Here is a 16,251-nt window from a genome sequence, read left to right on the forward strand (position 1 = left end):
GCAAAAGCATTAAAAAGTTATAAGATTTACCAACAGGGTGCAGCACTATTATTTTTTTTGCATTTATGAAAACACCTTAGTTTCCTTAGTCAATGTTTGAACTAAGCAGCAACAAAAAACTGTGATACACAATGATAACTAACTGTAGGGTTGTTTACAGGCATATTTATGTTTTTTTAATTTCATGAATGATTAGTGATATTTTGCGGATTTTTAATAATTTATTTTTAGCGAATTTCCCTATAGGGAAGTAGCTATTACCGTAGGTCTCATGGTAAGACCTAAGCCCGGGACCGATTTACTTTTTCATTTTGATGTCCCCAGAGGCCAAAAACACCATTCGTTCAAATTTTTATATATCTATATATATATATATATATATATATGTGTGTGTCCATCCGCACGATAACTTGAGTAATTTTTGTCTGATTTTGATAAAATTTGGTTTGAAGGTGTAAGGCGGGATAAACTTGAATGAGTTCGCGAACCAGCATGATCGGACTATGGGAACGGGGGTTTATGGGGGGTTTTATGGGGCAAAAATAGGTTTTTCGCATTTTTGACCCTAAAACACAAAATTTCACAATTTCTTTTTAAACCATTTTTTAGAGCTTAAAAAAACAAATAATTTAGTATGTTGAAGTGTTATTATGCGCCTAATTGTTACGGAGAAAATTCAAAAAAATTGTAATTTTAAAATTCCCATGTTATTCTTATGGAGAATAAGTCAACTGTTGTAGTTTGCTTGTTTATGAACATATTTTGATTGATTTTGGAAAATACTTTTATTTCTTACTAAACTATTATCATTAAAAAAAAAAAATCTTTTTTACCCTCCCTGTTGCAGCAAACCTAAGTTGCTTATTAAACTAATTCTATTTAAATAGGAAATACATGTGCTATTTTTATGGAGGCATTTTAGTGTAAATACAATGAGGCAAATGGAAATTCGCTTAGTCTGCAGGTTTGCTGCGGCGGGGGTATATTAAGTTAGATTTGTCTTTGTCAAAATATGAAAAGGCAACTATTTACCACTGCATAGAGCTAATACAATCCATTATTTGTTTAATTTTATCAAATCCATAGCAACGAATTTACTTCACTTCTTAAAGTTTGAAGTACTTAAACTTGCCAATTTTGTTTAGCTCTACTGCTAATTTTAAAATAAAACGACAGAATCGTTAATATATTAGTGCACAACAAAGCTGCATTAGAACATAAGAGAAGCCAATAAGAGAAGAAGAGAAAAGAAGCACTGCAGAAGACTTTCATCTTGCAGAAGACTTGATTCTTCAGAAGACTCCAGTGAAAACTTGATTCACATCATATTAAATGGAGAGAGTTCTAAACTTCATTTTGTGAGTATAACAGTCAGCAATTGAATGATTGTAAAGTATTATTTAGTTGTGGTAGCTTTAATATAATTTACAATGTTTAGAAATTGGTAAAGGCAAACTAGGTTTACTTCATCACTTCACTAATGAATGATAGAAAACATTCTGATATCTCGAATTATGTGTCTATATGTTGGAATTATCTTCTCTAATGATAAACGTAGCATTAACAGTAAGCAAACTTTGAACGTTTTGTTTTATTTCATGAGTTAATCTAAAAGAAATGTTTCTAATTAAGAATGGTAACTCAGTTATATATGCCAATTTAATATCGAGAAAATGTACACTGCTTTAAACTACTTTTTCTAAATGGAAATCATAATAGGTGTTACTTTTTAAAGTTGATCCTTGAGCATTTTTTCTTTACTAGTTACAGTATTTGAAAACATTGACTGACTTTGAAATGTGATTGTTGAAAAAGACCAATAGATCCTAAAGAATGGTTTATTACAGCACACCGATTGCGCATAAATGAGCCTGATCATAACCATGGACTAATAGCTCGTTCAAGGGCCATTAATTATATTTAGCTGAAATGATTAAAATTTTCCATTATTCTATACGTCATTTTGGCTATCATGAAAAAGTAGAGATTACTGTATATGATTGACGGGGTCTTAGGGGTTAGAATTTTATGTTGTATCTTGCCAATTATCTCATGGGTAGAATAATATACTATAATTGTTTGGTAAAACTCAATTTTTATTAATGAGAGACTTTCTATTTGGTTGTAATATTAACAATAACACAATAATCTTTTTCCAGCGACCATCCATTTGTCACGGGGGCTGCTGTGATAGGCGCTGTCACTGGCCTGTGGTATGTCATCTGGGGGAGACGCCCCCCTCCCCCACCAGTTGAACCACCTGTCCAAGAGGACAATATTGACCGGCGTAAGTACTACGGTGTAAAAAGAATGTTTAGTAAACCTTATGTACAAGGTTTAATAAACCTTATGTACAAGGTTTAATAAACCTTATGTACAAGGTTTACTTATTTACTTTATTTAGATAAGGTACAAAATAGAGTTTTAGACACTAGCGCAATCTGTGACTGGCTCACACAACTACATTCATTTTTAGTAAAAAATTGACGACAGCTGATCCATATAGATGGGATGTCTTCTTCTGTATATCGAAATATCCTTGAACCGTTGTTGATTTTATATAAGGATGAGAGAGTTTAAAATTTTGCTCAAGTAGTCAAGGGTACCTTAGTTACTTAACTTATATTTCAAATAGTTTTGATTAAAGATTAAGATAGAAAAGTTTAGCAAGTCAACAAAGCTGATGGCAGATTGTTGTTGGTTGGCGGTCAACTAAACATTCTAGATACCAATAATTCTCATCATCCTAAGTAAAGCAAGGAGCATCCCTTAACGTAATGGTTTTCAATCCGAAACGTATCTTGGTCAAAATGCTTGACCCTCCAGCCCTCCATACTTCATGCATATTGTGTAGTTATTAAGGTGACTTCAAAAGATTTTCATCTGATTTTTTAATAAAAGTATTAGAATGAATTGTTGTTTACGGTACAGATGCAACAAAGAAAAAAATTACCTTATTGGTATGAAAGTGACTAATGTTACAAATTGAAGGATAGTTAAGAACAACGAACACTCAAATATATTGTTAATCCGAAACAATTACACAAATTAATTTTTACACATGATTACTCAAGTTACAAATACAAAGAAATTAAAATTTTAAAATTATCATAAACAAAGAATTGCATTTATTTAACTATTTCTTTTAACGATACATTTATGTTTTTCAGAGGCAGATCTTCGATTTAGAATTCCCCCCATCAGAAGAGTCGGAAATCAACTCCAAATTTGAGCAAACATCGTATTTGTGTGAAAATATTTGGATTAGGCCTATTTATGTTCTACAAACATTTTTTGTGTTTAATAAAGGTCCTTTAAAACATGATCTTTAATTACAAATCACTATGAAAGAGTTTCACCTGTTGTTGAGATTTTCTCTCTCTGCTTTGTCAAATCAAAGGTTTTGTTTTCTGAGGTTTTTACCGCAAGGGTTCATCAGTTTTTACCGCATTGGGGGACTTTAAAATAACCCCACCACAGCAAACTTGCAGACTAAGCAATTTTCTTTCAAATTCATAGTCTACGCCTGTGGCATTTAAAAAAATCTGTCAATTCGGCGTATAGTAGTACACAGCTAGCATTTTATCCATTTAAACTTACTTTAACTTTTACTTAAACCTACGACAGCAGCTAATTGGAACCAAACAGTAACAAAAGCTATGAGAACGCAACCCTTTTCTATTGTTTAAGTGCAGTGGTAGAACATTATGGTTATGTTAGATGTGCTATAGAATAGCATACCGTAAATTATAGTTTATCTTAAAATATTATCTTAAAACGTATCCTCTCCCATTTGCAAACACAAAGCACGAGTATAACTGAAATTAGCATTTTATACTATACTATAGTATTTTATACTTATACGACAACCCCGTATGAAGGACGGGTACTCTTCTAGTTATACAATAAACATGAATGAGTTCGTAAACGAGCAAGATCGGGTAATATTAACAGAGTGTTATGAGGCTATAATCCAATATATATTACTCCAAAAGATATTCCATACAATAAAAAATTGCTTAGGTCCTAAGTTTGCTGTGGTCGGCAGGGGTATTTTAACTATTCTGATTTATGCCGTGTTAACTAAACTTTTAATCTTGAATTAGGTGATTACTATATGTGTTTGTACCAGGCCCTAAAATAATCATTGTATAGGAAATTTTTATTTAATTAAAAAAACGAATGAAAAATTTCAATGAAATATTTAATATTTAAAAGACAAAAAGAGCAACTAAAGAGGACGCTACAATCAAAAAAATATATTTTCATGTCCAACACTTATAACAGTTTAAGTGAATTCACAATTCATTTTGTATGATAATATTTGTTTATTTCTAAGAGAAAAATTTACTTTTCTTACAATTATATGAACTAAGATGTAACAATTTTTTTAAGGGACAGTAGTGTAAAATTTATTATTCAATTATGAATCTACAAACTTGAAGTTGAAAAAAAAACCAGATAATTTATCACTCATATTTACAGATTGCAAGAAGGTAATTAAAATAAACAAAACCGTATTTTATAATAAACGTCTTGAATACATATTTTTTACCTTCAGGTTTAAAGTAAACAATTCTGGGGGGCGTGATTTATAAAAAAAACATTTTGCTGTACCTCCTACCAGGAAGGTTTCAAAATAAAAATAAAATACTTTAGATACCATACGCACATCTATATATTTAATATACAGTTGTAACACTGTTTTCTCAGTAATTACTGGACCGATCTACAAGATTTATGTCTCAAATTAAAGGGGATAGTGTGTAGATGGTTCAAGATGGTGGGAAGTACAAAGTTGACTAAATGTGGTACTTGTAATAAAAATGTTACCAAAAATAATAGAGCACTCTCGTGTGGTGGTAAATGTTGTTTATGGTTTCACAGTGACTGTATCGGTGTAAATGATGAAGAATATAACTGTTTTCTAACTCTGGGAAATAAAGCTATTTGGATGTGTGATACTTGTAGGCAACATAACCTTCAAAGTCGTGAAGGTAAGAGTGTTCAGGTTCAGACAACTACTATTTTTACTGACGAAGATCTTTCTGTTAAAGATCAAATAAAACTGCTGACGGATCAAATCTTCACAATGAGTTTAAATCAAAAAGAGTTAAGTGAACAACAAGCCTTAATGAGAAAGGAAAATGAAGAACTGCGATCTGCTATTGATTCCATTAGTGAACTTTTAACCTATGACAAGGGCTCTAAGCCTTCTTTTGCTAGCAAACTTAAGTGTGGTTTAAGCAGTCAAGTATCGACAAATGAAATTACACCAGTGGATGATATAGGCCTAGGCCTAGAACCTAATAAGACCACTTAAAAAAAAAGCGATGGTTTTGAAGTATTCGTGTCGAAGAAGAAAAGAAACGTCAATAGTAGAGAAGAACAACGTAGCAGCAGTAAAGTCGAAAGTATCAATAGGCCTAAGCCCATTTTTGGTACTAAAACCAGTGGTTCCCCTAAATTAAAGGCTGTGAGCAAGCGTTCTTGGGTGTTCGTTTCTAGGTTGGATGCTAGTGTGACAAAAGACAGTATTGAGTGTTACTTATCAGAGAACAGTATCAAGGACCATGTTTGTACCAAATTAAATACAAGATATGACACTTACAAATCCTTTAAAGTTGGAGTTAATGACTCTGAGCTTGAAACTGTCCTAGATCCAAATTTTTGGGAAGCAGGAGTTTTAGTGAAAGAGTACATGCCAAGAAGACACTCAGCGAGAAACGCCTACAATACTAGGAACTTCGTGCCACGGAACTTGTCTGCAAATAAGGAGCCTTTAAACTTGAATGCTTATCATCAAGACTCGGGACCGTAGAACGAGAACAGTGTGAATCGTTTCAGAGTATTTTTAGTAGGCCTACATCTAACAGCTACGTAGCTAATACAAGTGGACAAATAGTAAAAGCTTTGTTCCTAAATGTTGAAGGTATTTCTGGTAAATCAAACTTTCTTAGCCTTATGACGAAACAACATGATTTAAGTATAATGTGTTTCAGTGAGCACTGGAAGAAGGATGACGCCATACAGTACGAGGTGATTGATGGATTTTTGCTGGCTGCAAGTTATTGTAGGAAAGAACATGTCAAAGGTGGTGTAGCTGTGTATCTCAGGGATAACCTATCTTACGAAGAAATAAATTTAAATTGGCTCTGTGAAGAATTGACATTTGAAGTAGCGGTGGTCAAACTTTTAAGTTTAAAGATAATAGTAGTTAGCCTATATCGATCGCCTCAAGGAGACCCTAACCTCTTTTTGGATAAACTAGAAGTACTTTTAAACTGTCTATCGAATTTTAAGTGTGAAGTTTACATTGGCGGTGACTATAATGCACATTTTGACGTCACAACAGAACGCCCTACTGTTATTAAATTTAAAAATCTGTTAAAGGAATTTGGAATGACATATATTAACACTCTTCCAACTCGAGAAGATGCGTGTCTAGACAATGTCATAACAACCCACCGAACTCAAGATTACAATATGGATGTAGTAAATTGTTTTTTCTCTGACCATTCGGGTATTACTGTGACCCTAAACGTGGAACGACGTGCAGATACGCCCAACTCCAAAGTTTCCTATGGAAGAAATTTATCTAAAAAAAGACTCGATGTTTTGAGACAACACTTGTTTATGGTTGATTGGATGCAAATTCTACATGGAGAGGAAGAAGCTGAGTCCGCTTTTAATAAGTTTTTTAAGGTTTTTTATGGTATTTTTGATGAAGTGTGTCCTCGTAAACCTTTGAGAAAACCTACTATTAACCGAAACGTGCCTAAATTGAACTGGTATACACCTCAGCTGGAACATCTAAAAAATACCATGATGGCCTTCAGAACTATGTTCCTTGTTCAGCGAAGCAACTTAACCGAACTGGCATATAAGAAAAGCAAGCAAGTTTACAAGGAGGCGGTTAATAAAGCTAAACTTAATTACAATGTTGAATACATAGAATCGTCTGACAACAAGTCAAAGGCTGCTTGGACACTTGTAAATAATCTACGGAGCAAGAGCGTCAAGTCACCAGAGATCCAGATTCCCCCAGAGGAGTTTAACTCGTACTACCTTTCAGCTGTTCAGGAGGCCAGAGACAGCATCATTCAACCCCAGACTACTGCGCTTGACTTCATGGAAAATTCACCTTTGCCTGAAGAAAACTTCAAATGGGAGGAAGTGTCATGTGCAAATGTGCTCAGTGTCGTGAAAAAAAATGAAAAAATCTAAAAGTAAAGATATCTTTGATCTTTCTAATCATCTAATCAAATGTGTAATCGAGTCCATTTTGCTTCCTCTAACCTTTTGTATTAATTTGTGTCTTAAACAGGGTATTTTTCCCTCTAAGCTTAAAATATCAAGAGTGGTCCCCCTGTATAAAAAAAGTGGTGAAAAATCTGTGCCAAAGAGTTACCGCCCGATTTCTATAGTACCAGTTTTAGGCAAGGTTGTTGAACAAGTTGTAAAACTCCAGGTATGTACCTACTTTAATCAGCTGAGCCTAATTAGTGCTTCACAATTTAGCTATCAGATGGGTAAGAGCACTACGAGTGCAGTTCTATCAATTGTTGATGATTTAATCAGTTGTTTTGAGGATCGAAGCCTTGCTCAGATCACTGCCTGCGACCTGAGCAAGGCATTTGATTGTGTCGACCATTTAATTCTTTGTCAAAAGCTACAGTGTCTGGGTTTTCATGGCGTTCAGCTTGATTTCTTTAAGTCGTACCTGGAAGGGAGATTCCAAATTATAGATGTTGCTGGTAAAAAGTCATCTGCTTCTCATGTCAAATTTGGTGTACCACAAGGTTCTGTGTTAGGGCCTATTTTATTCCTTGTCATGGTAAATGATCTGCCGTCTACTATTAAGTCATCAAAAACCATCATGTTTGCTGACGACACATCTTTCCTTACAGTAGGTAAAGATTTGCCAACTGTGAATGGTATTGCTGATGAAACTCTTAATCAGGCTGTTACATGGTTCAGAGCTAATGGTTTTAAACTTAATGAATCAAAAACACAAAAGGCAATATACTCCTTAAATAGTAGACTTGCTTATTCAGATGAATTTGTTAAGTGCATTAAGTTACTAGGGGTGCAAATGGATTGTAACTTAACTTGGAATAGCCAAATAGATTTAGTTTGCAGTAAATTGTCAAAAGTTGTATATTTGTTAAAAACTTTAAAATTTTACGTTCCTGTTACTTATTTATTGTCTGTTTATTATGCTTTGTTTCATTCTTTGTTAGACTATGGTATTATTTTATGGGGAAACTCTGGCAGGATAACTGATGTTTTGTTGTTGTAAAAGAAAGCTATTAGGATAGTAACAAACTCAAAGAAAAAAGCTCACTGTAAACCTCTTTTTACTGAAACTGGTGTTATGACTGTTATCTGTTTGTACATTTTTAGGTTATTGTTATTTATAAAATCAAATGAATCAAGTCTTGTTTTTAATAATGACATCCATTCCTATAACACTAGAAGTAGTAGAAATGTTCATATTGATCAAGCTAGGTTAGCTAAAACTTCAAGAAGCCATTCATGTGTAGGTGTTAGACTTTTTAACCATTTGCCTTTAGATATAAGATGTTTGCCTTTTCCTAGTTTTAAAAAAGCCATTCACCGTTTGCTAGTCAACAATCCTTCCTACTGTATTAAGGAGTATTATGAAAGATGTTTGAATCTGTGATACTGTTAATTGTTTTTGTAGGTAGCTTTGTTATTGTTATTCATATAGGCTAAATCTGTGATATTTAATTTTATTATTTTAATAATTGTACTTGACAAGGTCGTATGCACTGTAATATTTTGTGTTCTTCGACCAATAAATCTCTTAACTCTTGACTCTAGATTTGCCGAACTTCCTTAGAATTTACGTTTTTTCTAAGGGCTATGACCTACAGCCCTTTAAAGGTCGAGTCAATACAATTCTTATTGAAGAATATAATACACAGTTTATAAATTATATATATTCGTCAGCTGTTTAATGTTTGTCAGACATTTGTTATTATTTTTATAACCTCACTTTCAGTATGCAAAGTAATCGTGGTATGCAATTATTAAACTTGGAGTTTCTGTTTATAAACACACGATTTTGATCAAGGAAAGTGTATTTGTTAACTTATTTTTGAAATGTTTTAGTTGTCCTACAAAGTGATCTGAAGGAAAGTGGTAATTGAGTTTAAGTTTGAGTATGGAATGTGAAATAATACCCATAGTAGGGAACGGAAACTTATTGTTTTGATCAATATAATTTATTCTCTACGGCCACCAGAATAATCATGGGGAAATCCGCTTGCAAGTTGTACATATAATTGCTAATGAGTGGGAAACATACAAACATTTTATAGTAGGTGACGAATCTTACTCAAGATCAGTGTTAGACGTTCAGTGGTACCAAACTATACCTTCTCGAGATGGCCAGTACGCTGGGATACGTGGAACTACAATATATCAGTGAATTTTTTTTTTCAAGTACACAGGGAAGTTGCTTGAGAAACTGTGACTTACCATTCGGTTCTGGGGAAGAAGTATGTGACTTGATGTTTAATGGCAATGTTGACTCGGGTCATTATAGCGTTATAAAACTTTATAATTAACCCCAGGGTGAGAGAAGTACAAAAAGAAAAATAAAAGGTAATCATCAACCGGGCGTAAAGAGACATACAGAACGAAAAAAACATGTAGAGAACCATCGAACTAAAAAGGTAAAGAGCAGTGATGGTGTTAAATGTGCTCTGGAAGTCCCAAAAAAAAAAAATACCAACTCTTTTGAATTGGGGTCGTTAGATTGGATTTGTCACTGAGTAAATATAATTACATCCAAAAGTTTAATTCACAGATGCAGATGGTCCGCCATGGAGTTCCGCAGGGGTCGGTGTTGGGGCCCCTCTTGTTCCTAATATACTTGAGGGGTCTGCCTGACTTGATGCCTGTGGGCGGGGCGGCCTGTTTGTATGCTGATGATACTAATATTACCATTTGTGGAAATTCAAAAGAAAGTATTGAGGCATCATCATTGGTCAGTCTCTCCGTCATAAAAAAATTCTTAGATAGCAAAAACCTTCTTTTAAACCCTGAAAAATCTAATTTTGTATCATTTTCTACAAAACAAAACAAAAACAAATTAAATCCAGACATAATCTTAGAAGATTATAAATTACAACAGGTAGAACATACAAAATTTCTTGGTTTAATAATTGATAAAAATCTAGCCTGGGACAAACATGTTGATCATGTTATCAAAAAAATGTCTTCAGGAGTATCTGCTTTAAGACAAATGTATAAAGTTTGCAGCTTAAAAACATTATTATCAATATATTATGCCTTAGTTCATTCTAATTTAGCTTATGGAATCAGTATATATGGAGCAACTACATAAAAAAACTTAAAACGGATTCTATCATACCAGAAAAGGGCAATTACGGCAATGTTTAATTTGAAAAGGAAAGATTCGGTAAAACATATTTTTACCGATCTTGGAATACTAACTGTTCATGGACTATATATCTTGGAAACTATTATTTATGCAAAAAATATTACAAAAACTCAGGTAGGGCCTATCAAACAAAATTAGTCATAATTATAACACTCGTTCTCAATCTCAAATTGATAGACACAATCTAGAATTTTATAAAAAGAAAACAAAATTCGCAGGAAATAAATTTATGTCCCATCTTCCAAAAATACTTATAACTGAAAATGATACAAAAAAGTTTAAAAATTGTCTGAAACAGTATTTGATTAAAATTGCCCCTTATTCTCTTGAAGAGTTTTGGGAGAACAAATAAAATAGATATTCTGTCTTATTTTTAGTTCTTAAATGTAAAACATTTTATTTTGTAAGATCTGACTCTATTCCTGTACAATTGTACTTAAATGAATAAAGGATATTTTGATTTGATTTGATTTGATATATAAGTTTTCTGGTTAAATAAATAAATTTATTTTTATAAATTCTGTTTCTTATTTGAATTGCAATTATTCTTAAAGTTACCTTTACTTCAAATCTATGAATTTCGAGTCAGAACAGACTAACTGGGACACAGAAATGTTTAAGTTTTCCTGCAAAGTGATCTGAAGGAAAGTGGTAATTGAGTTTAAGTTTGAGTATTGAATGTGAAATAATACCCATAGTAGGGGATGGAAACTTATTATTTTGATCAATATAATTTATTCTCTATAGCCACCAGAACAATCAGAGGGAAATCCGCTTGCAAGTTGTATTTTTTCTATTGTTTAGGTGAACTGGTAAAACATTATGGCTATGGTAGATGTGTAACTATAGAATACTGTAAATTTAAAGAAGCAAATTTTATTAAACTGTGTCCTCAAAGCTTGAGTATAACTGCAATAAGCATTTTATACTTATATGTCAACCCCATACGAAGGAACCCGTCCTCTGCTAGTATATATATAGATAGGTTTAACGAGTACCTAGGTTTGTTGCTACAGGGAGGCTAAAGTGTGTTTTAGTAGAATATTAATATAGCTTTGTATAAAATAAATAAATTTACCAAGTTTGATCAAGATATATCCATAAACAAGCAAACTACAAAAGTTTACAATATTCTCCATAAGAATAGCATCGGAAATTTTAATTTTTTGAATTTTCTGCGTAACCAATAAGCGTACAAAAAAACTTACTTAAAAAAGTTAAAAGTAAGTGTTACTTAAAAAAAAAACTACTAAATTATTTGTTTTTTAAGCTTTCAAAAGTGGTCTAGAGAGAAATTGGGAAATTTTGGGTCAAAAATTAAAATACCCTCACCGCAAATTCCCATTTACCTGACTGGATTTCTAAAAAAATATTCCCTTAAAATATACTGATTTATTTCCTTTTTAAATAACATTAATTTTAATGAGTACCTACTTAGGTTTGCTGCTACAGGGAAGGTATTGAAGTGTTTTTTTATTGAAGTGTTGATAGCTTAGTATGCAATAAACAAAATTATCAAATTTGATTAAAACATATCCATAAACAAGCAAACGACTACAGTTTATTTATTCTCCAAAAGAATAACGTGGGAATTTTAAATTTACAACTTTTTAAATTATCTCCGTAACCGTAAGGCATACAACAACGCTTCAACATACAAAATTATTTCTTTTTTTAATCTATACAAAATGGTTTGGAAAGAATTTGTGAAATTTTATGTTTTTAGGGTCAAAAATGGGAAAAACCAATTTTCACCCCATAAATCGCCGTTCCCATAGTCTGATCATGCTGGTTAGCGAACTCGATAGAATAAATGTAGGTTTACACGTTTGTATTAAATTTCATCAAAATCGGATAATTTTTGCTTGAGTTATCACGCTAACGGACACACACACATATAATATATTAATTTGAACGGAGGGTGTTTTGGCCACTGGGGACCTCAAAATGAAAAAGTAAATCGGTCCTGGGTCTAGGTATGCTAGGTATCCTAGGTCTCTCTTACTATGAGACCTACGGTGATAGGTTATTCCCTATATGGGAAATTCGCTAAATCACAATTTTTATCCCATAAAACCCTGTTCCCATGGTCCAATCATTCTGGTTCGTGAACTCATTCAATTTTATCTCGCCCTACACCTTCAAGCCCAAATTTCATCAAAATCGGACAAAGATTACTCGAGATATCGTGTTCACGGACACATATATATTTTTATAGTATATAACATGTGTAGTATATAACGGATGGTGTTTTTGGCCTCTGGGGACATCAAAATTAAAAAGTAAATCGGTCCGGGCCTAGGTCTTACAATCAGACCTACGGTAATAGCTACTTCCCTATAGGGAAATTCGCTAAAACATAATTATTAAACCTCAGTATCACAGTTGCAAAAGGCACATCGCCCATCTCTTAATGGGTCTTTAAAATATGCCCAATGAAATGCATGCAACAAAATGATTTTGTTCCAAATACACCAAAGGTTTTGCATCCTCATTAAGAAGTGATGCTCTCATTAGTCCATCATTAGTCATCTCATTAGTGATGCTCCATTAGTCTATGCTCAAAACCCGACACTACTTGAAATGTTGATAAATTTTCTAATTTGTTAACAGAGATGATACACTAGTCTTAAAAATGAAGAATTACATAAAAACCACATTCAGATGTTGCAATATCAATGGCAAGTCTACTTAAAGTGACTACAGCAGTGGCGTAACAGCAGGCCCTGCAGACCCCGCGGTGCAGGAGGGCCCGCGAGGTTGAGATACCCTTTTCTCCTAAAACCGTCCGTAAAACCAATCCTTTGTTCACCAATGTTTTTCTCTCCTGACAAATTTTTAAAACACTATGTGTTGGTAGATACTTTTATTCTGCCAAATCCATTGAAGTTTTATCTTTTAATTAACAGAATTGTTAACGGAACTCCATTAACGGAATAAACAAATGCTCGTTAAGATTTAAATTAAAAACACTAATACAGTAAGAATTTTAGTGGAAAAGGAATCTGAAGAAGTGTAGTGATAAAACCATTTATTTAGTTCGCAGTTGTAGAAGAAGCACAAGTGTCACTCCAACCAAATTTAATAAGATTTTTATTTTTTTAAGCAAACCTTAAACAAAATGAAAATAACCAAAAGAGTGGAATGAAGAACATTCGGTAGAACAGATGTTAATTAACCAACCGTCACCCTCAGCCGGGAGCATGACGGTTAAGCATATAGACGGATAATACCTGTACAACAAGTTGATTTAAAAGGTTTTGGAAGGAATACAACCCTGTACAAGTAAATAATACATAAGTACAGTATTTATATTTAAATTACTTACATGTGAGAGTAATACAGAACAGTAATTTTGTATGTTGTACTTGTTCAATGTTTGTACGATGAAATAAAATCACAAATAATCTAAGTACTGAAGCAGGGTGACGGATAACAGAGAGGGAGGGATGGGACATTCATTTTTAACCTATTTAAGTTGGTATCTCTGCTCTCTTTTTTCTACAGCATATATTTCTCTCCATTTTCTTTCTCCTTGTGAAGTTTGGCAGAGCTACCTGACACGGTTCAGTTTTTATAAAAGTTTAACTGATTTTTTGACGAAATCTCTAGTATTTTGACCCAACTTATTGGATGAAAATCTACCAAAATAAGGCAAGTGCAATATTTTTGGTGGATACTCCAATGATTAAGAAAGATTTTGATTGCTTATAAATGAAGCTAACTTTTGAGGTTATGTTTCAGTAATCTTATTTGTTTAACCATGTGCTTGAGGGAGGCATGGGACAGTAATATGAGGGAGGGTTGGGACAGTGTCCTAAAGGGTAGGTACTAAACCAGTGGAAGATGCTGAGCTGAGCATGATGGCCTTAAACGCTGTAGACACCACTAAAAGTGTTTATTGCAAGAGAAGAAGGTGTGTCATTCAATGTTGGGAATGTACTTGGTACTTTACCGTTTCCCAAAATAACAACGCAAGGCGATAGGGTCAGGTTTGTTTTTCATAAAAATCAATGTTTTTGAAAAGTAATCAAACTCAGTATGCCTTCCTTTATTGTATACTACAAGTTCTGTTACCTATTAAGAATGAATAAATGCAGTTGTTTATTTTGAAAAAGCATTCATTCAATATGTCCCAACCCTCCCCAACTGGTGTCCCAAGCCTCCCTCATAGAGGGAGGTTTGGGACACTTTGCACAGTAATAGTATTAAATACATAACTACAAAATGAATTGAATTTCAACCATCTAAACTACTTTATTTTATTACTGAATCAATAATACTTTCATGTCATTTTTGTTTGTTGACCTAACTGAAAAAAAGAAATAATCAAAAAGTGTCCCATCCCTGCCCTACTCCTAACAGCTCTCTTATATAAATACTGGTGAAATTATAATTTTTTTCCCTGAAATCTTCTTATAGGCCTACAGTAATTGGAAAATGAGCCTTTTGGTTGAATCATAATTTATATAATAAACTATGATTGTTAATAGTTTCCCATTAGGCCTAATATTTCTAGTTTTAGTGGATGAAAAGTTAAACTAGGCCCTAACTGATTTTTGCTACTTAAGTTTTGAGGAACTTACAATGTCTGTTACTTATAATGTGTTAAAATTAAATTATTGACCAGTAGATACCCTGTGTAATGAACTTAACAAATCTTATTAGCTTGCTTATTCTCCCACAAATGTACAGTATTTGTAAAGTACTGGTAATTTATAGGCATTTAACAAGATTGTCTTTGTCTAGTGTTATGTAAATTGCAAGCCTATAAGCTTCCTAACTTATAAGAGTCTTAGTGACATTTGAAATTCTTTCCAAACATTTAGAAATTTGTCTTAGTTTTCCAGACTTTTTGATCCACAAATCACAATTATACTAAGCATATCTTCAACAACAAAAGAAAAGTTTTAAATTTGCTCATTTTCTGACTTACTAAAAAGTGTTGTCACACCACGAAACTGATCTATCTTGTCCTTCACAGTCCACCTTTCATCATCCATTTTGGAATATAAATATTCAGGATATATAAGTCCTGTTAAGAAAAAAAACATAGATAGTTAAGTTATTGTTAAGATTACTAAAAGCTAATTGACACTGTTGACAAATCACCTGGCAAAACACTAAGCAAATAGATAAAACCGATGAAGAACAAAATTAGCCAAGCTCTATGAAATAATAAGGAATTCACTAAACCCAAATAAGATTTAAAATCAAAAGTAATTGTTATTTTTTCTCCTATGTACGAGGTAAATAAGAATGACAATACAAAGCACAAAACAAATATTTTTATTTTCTTACACATGTACACGTTTCAGCTTTAAAAACCCACAAACATAGTTTAATTTGCCAAGAATTAAAATTTATTTGTTGGTTATATTTTGTTAAAACAATGATATTAAAACTTATAAAATTATTCATTATGGAACAATATTACGCTTTAAAAATAAGCCTACATGCAAGAATTATTTGAGAGCCTACCTAAGTGCATATTTAACTACTGCTACTGTCACTCGATTCTGATCTCTTATGCTTCTTGTGTTTACTTTTGTGCTTCTTTTTCTTCTTCTTTGACTTCTTCTTGTGCTTACTCTTCTTATCGTCTACACTGTCTTCACTCATTTCTTCATCAGAGGACATTTTCCTCTTTTTCTTGGGACTTTCATCTTCAGAGCTAGAGCTATTATGTTTACGTTTCTTCTTCTTCTTTTTCTTTTTAGTTTCTTCCTTTTTCTTCTTCTTCTTCTTCAGTTCTTTCAGTTTTTCTTTCAATTCTTCATCCCTTAGTATGGTCAACGGGGTAGTGTAGTCATCTT

At 32.9% G+C, this 16,251-nt stretch overlaps 1 protein-coding gene and 1 long non-coding RNA gene across 3 annotated transcripts in view; one reads left to right on the forward strand and one right to left on the reverse strand.

Annotated features, from left to right (window-relative positions):
- Positions 1-16,251, reverse strand: part of LOC128994946 (uncharacterized) — a 60,154-nt gene that overhangs the window by 37,309 nt on the left and 6,594 nt on the right. Inside the window, exons 1-2 of one of the 2 annotated variants that reach the window (XM_054419796.1) lie at positions 15,917-16,059; positions 15,372-15,470 (exon numbers count right to left, since the gene is read on the reverse strand). In XM_054419796.1, the coding sequence (XP_054275771.1) occupies positions 15,372-15,470; positions 15,917-15,926 (109 nt within the window). In that variant the 5' untranslated portion in view covers positions 15,927-16,059. Of the gene's footprint in view, positions 1-15,371; positions 15,471-15,916; positions 16,060-16,251 lie in introns of those variants that run through there. The other variant, XM_054419797.1, reaches the window with a different exon arrangement.
- On the forward strand, positions 1,146-3,309 carry LOC128994947 (uncharacterized). The gene is made up of 3 exons (XR_008490931.1): positions 1,146-1,358; positions 2,160-2,287; positions 3,171-3,309. It is a non-coding gene; the product is annotated as an uncharacterized LOC128994947 (long non-coding RNA).

Source organism: Macrosteles quadrilineatus, unplaced genomic scaffold, assembly GCF_028750875.1.
Source record: "Macrosteles quadrilineatus isolate MER2022 unplaced genomic scaffold, UCM_ALF_1.0 Scaffold_5__1_contigs__length_97177068, whole genome shotgun sequence".
NCBI lineage: Eukaryota > Metazoa > Arthropoda > Insecta > Hemiptera > Cicadellidae > Macrosteles > Macrosteles quadrilineatus.